Here is a 9,026-nt window from a genome sequence, read left to right on the forward strand (position 1 = left end):
TGGGTCACATAAGTGTCTTGCACCACAAAAACAGATGTTATTTTGATTAATGGAGAGTAATAATAATAAACTACTGCTGTGTTTTTTGGTTTACAGCTTCTACTTGAAGACAAGCACATCAGGAGACAGTATTAACGGCTCCAGCACACATCCGGCCACCTCTGGCTCCTCTGAAGTGAAAGGGGGTTGTTCTAGTGACCCTCCAGACTTCATGAGCTTCCCAGAAACTCCTGAGGACAGCAAGGGTCCTGTTGAGATGCCTGTCACTCAAACTGGAACCCCAAAGATGTATGTGAGCAGATTCTTGAAATGCAACAACTTTTTTTGTGGTGTATGAGTAAATATCGAAGGCTTTATTTTTGAGATCAGTAGATAAGTGATATTAAAGGTTTTATTGTTAAATGACAACTGAAATATTTTGTTGCTGAAATTTGGAATTTATTTTCCAATTAGTAGGTCAAATGGGAATTTTTTTTGGCTAACTGATGATGTTTGTGTCACAAATCTCAGATCATATTATGATTTTTGACTTTGCACCTTAGCCTTGTACCAGAGCCAGTACATTCAGACCCCCTAGGTCTCATGGAGAAACAAGCTGAGAAATGCAACACTTTAACTCGGAGCAACAGCGTGGGAGGCCCACTGCAGAGTTTGGACTCGATCCAAAGACCCAATCATGGCATTTCCACTACCAGCCTGCCCAACAGCCTACAAGAGGTGGCGGTGAGTGAGAAGCATCCCGTTTTAATATTCCGTGAGCTTTATGAATTATACTTATTGCTCACAATTGATTAATTCTGTATTTGATGTTCCAGGACACCCTGAGTCAAAAGTGGCCGAACCCAAAACCAGTTTCTGTGCCGTATCTCAGTCCACTGGTCCTTCGCAAAGAGTTGGAATCGCTATTAGAGAATGAGGGGGATCAGGTATTCAAGCTTGACTTTACTACAACCTTTCAGTAAATATATGTGATGCTATATTCATCAAATACTTCCCTGTTGCCCTTTCCTGTTTTGAGTCTTGAGGCAAAGAACTCACACAACCCTCTATTTGTGTTGGTCTCTAGTTGTGTTTAGTATGTATCAGTAAGATGTGCAGAGGACAAAAAGCCTGTTGCCTTGTATTGTGGTTTTGGCTTTATGTATGTATGGTCTCTAATTCTTCTATATCCATTATCTCTCAGGTAATCTATACTCATAAGTTCCTCAGTCAGCACCCCATCATCTTCTGGAACCTGGTGTGGTATTTTCGCCGTTTAGACCTGCCCAGCATTCTGCCTGGACTTATTCTCACATCTGAACACTGCAACAATGGAGTGCAGGTACTTGACATTTATTCACACTGTTGATGCTCTTACTAACTAGTTCAGAATGAGTCTTTTAAATGTGTTTTTCCTTCAGCTCTTTATGAAAATATGCCTCATATTTGTGTACCTCAAATTGCGTGTTCTGTGATTTAAGCCCAGTAATTGTTTGCTAAATGCTGGTTGAACTGAACTGGCATGATAATGTTCCACTCTTGTTTCTTCTCCCTTAGCTGCCACAGACATCTCTCTCTCAGGACAGTAAGCAGGTGTATGTGCAGCTGCTGTGGGACAATGTCAACTTACACCAGGAGCCCACAGAGCCCCTCTATCAGCTTTGGAGGACCTTCTGTGAGTACAGCAGGGGGCACTTTGACATTTTTTTTTTTTTTTTTTTTCAGTATTGTCATGTTTTTAGAAACAACAAATGAGAATGTGCACATCTTTATAAACTTAATAAATAGTGTAGAGAAACCTCATGAATGGATTGGCAATAGACTACTTCATGTATGACACTGAATGTGAGTGTCATTGTCGTGCAGTGCAAAAAAAGGGCACTCTAGCCCCCACTGACCACCAGGAGACTCGGACTCTGCTGAACAGCATTGTACGCAGCATTCAGACGAACGATGTTTACGGCCCCATCAACGTGCTCCTCAGGGAGATCAAGAAACGCCCAGAAGTTAAACGCCAGAGGTTGGACATGCATGCAACATCTTGTATATATGACTAGTTTAGGCATGAAGCTCTAGATGCAACAGGTTTATCGATAATTTACACACAATCTAAAATCAATCACATTGCACAAGCTAAACGTCTCTGTTGCTTCTGCAGCCAATGAGCTTGCTTGCTTTCCTAAACAAAAAGCCTGATACAGTGTTTGCTATAAGTTGGTTCTACAGCATGAGTTTCTCTGAAAATCTTAAAATAAGTGAACAATGTGAAAAACTGAAACTGAGTAAGGTAAATAACTTGTTTATCCTAAAAATGTGGCTTTATAATTTACCTTATAGATTTATTATATATTTTAGAGACACTGATGTGCATTAAACTGCAGGAGCTCACATCACAAGTAAGGAAGAAAATCACATCTGGAAATGTTATTTGATAGCCAGCCACTTGTGTTTGTATGGATTAAGACCATTCATTTTCTTTATTAGATCACACTCATCTCCATCTCTAATAGTAAAGAATATTCAACTTGGTTCATTCAAGTCAGGTTGTTTTTTCTGTTTAGTATCTACAATACACATTGTTTCAAAGCAGCTTCATAGTAAGTTATTTGGTTACATCTATAATGGCTTAATGCTTTAACATTGAGCAGTTTTAGGGCTGGGTGATATGACCACCGTTTGAGATCTAGCTATATTGTATTTATTCTTTTAACAGATACAGTGTTGTGAAAAAGTCTTGGCCCCCTTCCTGATTTTTTATTTTTTTGCATGTTTGTCACACTTTTAATGTTTCAGATCATCAAACAAATTTAAATATTAATCCGAGATAATAAAAGTAAACACAACATGCAGTTTTTAAATGAAGTTTTTTATTATGAAGGGAAAACAAAATCCAAACTCACATGGCCCTGTGTGAAAAAGTGTTTGCCCCCTAAACCTAATAACTGGTTGGGCCACCCTTAGCAGCAACAACTGCAATCAAGCGTTTGTGATAACTTGCAATGAGTCTGTTACAGCACTGTGGAGGAATTTTGGCCCACTCATCTTGGCAGAATTGTTGTAATTCAGCCACATTGGAGGGTTTTCTAGCATGAACCGCCTTTTTAAGGTCATGCCACAGCATCTCAATAGGATTCAGGTCAGGACTTTGACTAGACCACTCCAAAGTCTTAATTTTGATATTCTTCAGCCTCTCAGAGGTGGATTTGCTGGTGTGTTTTGGATCATTGTCCTGCTGCAGAACCCAAGTTCGCTTCAGCTTGAGGTCACGAATAGATGGCCGGACATTGTCCTTCAGGATTTTTCGGTAGACAGCTGAATTCATGGTTCCATTTATCACAGCAAGTCTTCCAGGTCCTGAAGCAGCAAAACAGCCCCAGACCATCACACTACCACCACCATATTTTACTATTGGTATGATGTTCTTTTTCTGAAATGCTGTGTTACTTTTACGCCAGAAGTAATGGGACACACACCTTCCAAAAAGTTCAACTTTTGTCTCGTCAGTCCACAGAGTATTTTCCCAAAAGTCTTGGGGATCATCAAGATTTCAAGAACTTTTTCACACAGGGCCCCCATGTGGGTTTGGATTTTGTTTTCCCTTCATAAAAAAACCCTTCATTTAAAAACTGCATGTTGTGTTTACTTGTGTTATCTTTGATTAATATTTAAATTAGTTTGATGATCTGAAACATTTAAGTGTGACAAACATGCAAAAAAAATAAAAAATCAGGAAGGGGGCCAACACTTTTTCACACCACTGTATATCTGTGCCACTTTTAGATTTTTTGATTCAGCTGATTGATTCATTATCTAGCTCAGTTGAGCTCAAGATATTTTCTCATCCGATAATGTCAGTACAGTCAAATTGATAATATTAATATTAAGTATCTTAAGCTTGATCTAAGGTGACAGCAACAAAGAATCCAAACTCCATCAGGTGACAGAAATGATGTAACGTACATTAGGTGTTATAGGAAGTGTTCCTGGTTCCGGTAGACCCAATCAATACAGAAATGTGATAGTGCTAGGCCTCTCAAACGATACTAGGAAGACAATAAATATGAAGTTAAATATGAAGAATTATAATGTTATAGGAGCTCGCTCAAGTACTGAGGAACTTTCCTGTATCCTTGAGAGAGACTTTAGATTTATGGATGTTCATGGATCAATGCAAGTCCATGGTCGGATGTTTCGCTTTCTCATTTTCTTTTTGTCATTATCACTAAGTTAGTCACATTTCATTATATTTAATAGGTTTAATTTCCTTTATTATAACATTTCTAGCTTAAACCTAGGTGGGGGGCTTGAAACTATCTTTCCGGGGGGGTCGGGGGGGCAAAATGTTAAATTTATACAGAATACATTTTTTTGTCTGTCTGCAGAACAAAATGAATAGCCATTTTAACATGCAACATTACCTTCCGAAATAAAATAAACAAAATGCATAATTAAGAAAAAGATTTCAATTAATGTTTTGCTTGAACTATCTTTTCAGCATTTTTGCTAGAATGCAATTAAAGGTATGGTAACTGGTATTTAAAATGTAATTATCAGCTTTCTAGGTTATTAGATTATCTATTAATCAGAGCATTTGCGAGATGTGGTCATATTTCCTAGCCCTACATTGTATTTGCATAAATGTGAAGTCGCTGGGGTTTATTTGGAGCAATAGCCAAAAATACATTGTATGGGTAAATAATTTTTTTTTATGCCAAAAATAAGTAGGACATTAAGTAAAGATCATGTTCCATGAAAATATTTTGTAAATTTCCTACCGTAAATATATCAAAGCTTAATTTTTCATTAGTAATATGCATTGCTAAGAACTTCATTTGGACAACTTTATAGGTGATTTTCTCAATATTTAGATTTTATTTTGCACCCTCAGATTACAGATTTTCAAATAGTTGTATCTCGGCCAAATATTGTTCTATCATAAGTTAACAAACCATACATCATCTGAAAGCAGAATAAATGAGCATTCCGTTAATGTATAAATCACAAATATAAAGACACAACACATGCTAAAACAAATTTTTTTAGCAGCACACTTCATTCGTCTTACTCGTAGTAATTATAGTAATAATAAAAAATAAAACGGATTTTCTGTTCCTCAACTGCACCCAGACTTTAAGTCAGTGGTCTCAACCTCAGTTCCTGGAAGGCCACTTTCCTGGAGAGTTTAGTTCCAACCAAGTGAGGTGGAGCTGAAATCTGCAGAGCTGTGGCCCTCCAGGAAGTGAGTTTGAGGCCACTGCTTCAAGTAAACCTTCTACACTTTACATAAAAAAAAAAAAAAGACATCAACTTACAAACCATGTTTTATTTATCCTTTCCTTCATTTTAGTTCCATCTTTTCAGTTAAACCATAAAAAGTGCTCAAAGATTTCTTAACTAATGGACACATTGTCTTTTTTTCTGCATGTCATGTGCAGGGCTTCATAGTAGGGGAAAAGTTGTGTTAAAAAGAACAGAATTACATTGTCATATTCATTAACATGCTAAAAACTATTTAAAAATTATTGGATAAGTGAGGTTGTAGCTGTTGCACTCATTTTGTAATATTTTACTTTTCTCTTCATGTCCAGGAGTATCTACAGGGAAATTTTGTTTCTGTCACTCGTTGCCTTAGGAAGGGAGAACATTGATATTGGTAAGTGAACGCTGTTCTCCAATTTTACATGAAAGGGCTTTCAATTACGGTTGTTGCATTAATTATATGCCTATAGGGTGGATCTCGCAAAACCTGTCAAGAGCATTTCAAAAGTTTAAAAAACATACATAACATGAAGTGTTATGCAAGAGCTAGACAAGCAAGCGCTGAGCTGATAAAAGCAAGAGCTGATAAAATGTAAAAACTGTAACTTGAATGCAATGTAAGTCGCTTTGGATAAAAGCGTCTGCTAAATGCATAAATGTAAATGTTTAGGACCATTAGGTTTTTGCATTGGGATGTCATTTGTTTTTATGACATTGCCAAAATTTCACTCATTCTTGTTAAATAAAATAAGATAGAAATAATTTTTTTTTTTTTAGAAAATACATTTAGAAATACAAGTATTTATTAAACTCCTCTGGCAAATTTAATTTCCTATTTTTTATTTTTTATTTTGGGGTTAAACAGGAACCAAAGATTTCCTTGTGAGATTTCCTTTTTAACTGTCTCTGCTTCGTTTTTCCTCCACAGAGGCCTTTAATCGTGAATACCAGCTTGCATACAAACAGCTCAGCACAGAACAGCTGAAAGTTCTATCCACCATTGACAGACCACCTAGCAACAGCGTGCAGTGGTGCCTCAAATGCTTCGGAGCCCCGTTCATCTGATCTCAGTGACTGTAAAAGTCAGGGAGAGAATTGTACAGTCATTTAATTCATTTGCACCATCACCTGAAATGGTACTTTTTATCAACCACCAGAATAAAAACGAACTGGCTTATTTGTTCTGAAATTCCTGAGAGTGTCATGGCACCAACCGTACAGCAAGTAGACACTGCATTTAACTGGTGGTTTTCAGATGTTGAACACTGCCTCTTGTGTGTGAGCCCATTTCAAACTGCAGTGGAAGTAAATGAAAGACTGGAAAATCTATTCACTGTAAGATGTTTCTCTACACTGCCTTCACTCTGGCCTATCTCTTTAGCTGACCTGTGGAAGGATTTTGTGGAAGTGGAGAGTGTGTTCTGGAGAGGTGTCAGTGACAATGGTCTTATTTGATGTGCACTTTTAGAAATGGTTGCTTTATCATTCTCCATTGTTGCCATGTGTGTGTATATATATATATATATATATATATATATATATATATATATATATATATATATATATATATATATATATATATATACATATATATTTTTCTAGATTGGGATATTTGCTTTTCTCAATGTGAATGATCTTTGGCTAGATTTTTGTGGAGTCTTAAACAAAGAGCCCTTTAAGGTTTATGTAGGCTTTGAGCGTCACAGTGCAAGGTGGGAGGTTTGTGTGTGTGTGAGAGAGTGTGTATAAGCATGTACATTAGACCACACCTTAAAGTGATAATACTGTGAGAGAGGACAATCAGATGAATTTCAGAACATTCCAGAAACCATCTCTAATGTCTTAAATAGGCTAGAATCAATACGAGTGATGGTATAGTGATAAACTCTTATTTCTTAAAAAATAGATACTTTTATCCTAAATGTAGGATTTGGATGTATTGTGGGAAATATTGTGACATACATCCGGAATGGAGGAGATGATTTATGAAGTGAAATAACTCATTAATGCATTCATACAGTTGTTTTTTTTTTTAAATACACACACTTTGATTAATTTGTAATCTCATAGTATGTATGCAGAAAAACTCTTTAACACAGGTTGGAAAACGTCCATAGAACCTTTGGACAGGAAATATATAGAAATATTATTTTTTACTTGCTTTTTAATCTACTAGATGACTTTAGTTATAGCAAACTAGTGTCCATTCATTTTATAAAAAAAAAAATTCCGGTCCCATTGTACATGCGAATCCAAAGGATGTAGAAACCTTTCAGTTACTGCTGTTAGCGAATGAATCATTGAATGAATCAAAATAGTTCTTGTGCCTTGTTATCAAGTGAAGGAAGGACTTGTGGATTTGTAAAATATGCGATTAATTTACTACTAATAAATTAACATGATAGAGTGAAATTGGTCTGATTTTATTTATTTTCATTCAAACTCTTAGTTTTTATTTAATTGAATTTGTGTATTTTTGACAGTCAGTTTAAAAGAAACATCCCTTTGTTTCTGGAACAAATCAGGTTAAAATGAAGTATATTTGAAATTGTGATATCGTTATCAAGAAAATGTTATTGTATGTGATGCATTACAGGACTCTTTTTGGCTTCATCACTGTTCTCTCAAATTACAAAACCTACAAATTACAAAACAGCAGAGCACACAAATCAATAAGTTTAACCCATAATGTACTGTTACTCTATATCTATGTACAGCAGAAGTGTTTTTTTTTTTTTTTTCTGAGAACAAGACAAAGAAAGTTTAGTATATCATGATAATGTAGGAGTTCATGTTTTTAGTAGGTGGATATACTGTACAGGTATATTATGTCATTGTTAGTCTTGGATGCTTGCATTGCATGGTCACATTAAAGAGGAAAAACTCTGATGCACCAAACAGTTTGAGATTTATAATCACCTGGAACTGTATAATTTTATTTAACTGTTAATCTGAAGTCAACAATGTTTCAGTTGTTTCATGCTGAGAGGATCTAAGCCATAAACAGCAGTCTCATTCAGCATTAAGTTTTAAGTTATGTATTGTACAGGCTAAAACGTGGCCTTGATTTGACTGTCAATTCTCAAATGACATGAAATGAAAATTCACCCAGTCTGTTTTATAAATACTTAATCCATGCATATGTTAAGTTCTAACAGGCTGTTCTTTGAGCACATGCAGGACTTATCCAATCATTTAGTATCTTTAAACCCTGCCCCGTATGCCTACTTTCATCTGCCTCCATTTTTGAATGCAACGCCCACAACTCAAAATTCAATCAAACACTGATGCATAGAACCAAGTCTCTCCCTAGTTTTTTTTTTTTTTTAATTAATATGTTACTACTTCGGTTTTATTTTATTATACTATTGTAGAATTCCATCCAATCTCAGATATTCACAATAATATCATTGCACTCATTACAACATCTACACATCATACATGTGTAGAATTGACTTAAAGATGAAATAACTCTGGCAAAAGGAAGTAATACGCTGTTGTGACGACTGTGAAATGTGTGTAGTGGTTCTCACACATGGTACCAAAATATATTTTTGTTTTGATCACACATCACCTCAGGAGAGTGTGAGTGTCAGATGACTCCTTCCTCATTAAATTACAGGGTACCAGGTAATGAGTTTTACCTTAACAGTAATGTACAATAAAGGAGGAGTGTTGAATAAATTAAAATTATGTAAATTGGAGGGAATTTGTCAGCTGTCCAATCTATAGGATTTGTGAGCTATTGGTAGCCTAGCTGGAAGAGCCTCTCTTACTGTATTTCAACA

At 35.9% G+C, this 9,026-nt stretch overlaps 1 protein-coding gene across 2 annotated transcripts in view; it reads left to right on the top strand.

The window, feature by feature from the left end:
* The window catches only part of LOC306874556 (DENN domain-containing protein 4C-like), an 86,292-nt gene extending 79,555 nt beyond the window's left edge, over window positions 1–6,737 (top strand). For both annotated transcript variants that reach the window (XM_079424696.1, XM_079424697.1), the window contains 8 exons: window positions 97–288; window positions 543–723; window positions 816–926; window positions 1,184–1,321; window positions 1,537–1,654; window positions 1,846–1,999; window positions 5,568–5,632; window positions 6,167–6,737. In XM_079424696.1, coding sequence (XP_079280822.1) covers window positions 97–288; window positions 543–723; window positions 816–926; window positions 1,184–1,321; window positions 1,537–1,654; window positions 1,846–1,999; window positions 5,568–5,632; window positions 6,167–6,303 — 1,096 coding nt within the window. In that variant the 3' untranslated portion in view covers window positions 6,304–6,737. The remainder of the gene's footprint in view (window positions 1–96; window positions 289–542; window positions 724–815; window positions 927–1,183; window positions 1,322–1,536; window positions 1,655–1,845; window positions 2,000–5,567; window positions 5,633–6,166) is intronic.
* Window positions 6,738–9,026: the final 2,289 nt, after the last annotated feature.

The sequence above is a fragment of the Barbus barbus genome, assembly GCF_936440315.1.
Source record: "Barbus barbus genome assembly, chromosome: 1".
Taxonomy (NCBI): Eukaryota; Metazoa; Chordata; class Actinopteri; order Cypriniformes; family Cyprinidae; genus Barbus; species Barbus barbus.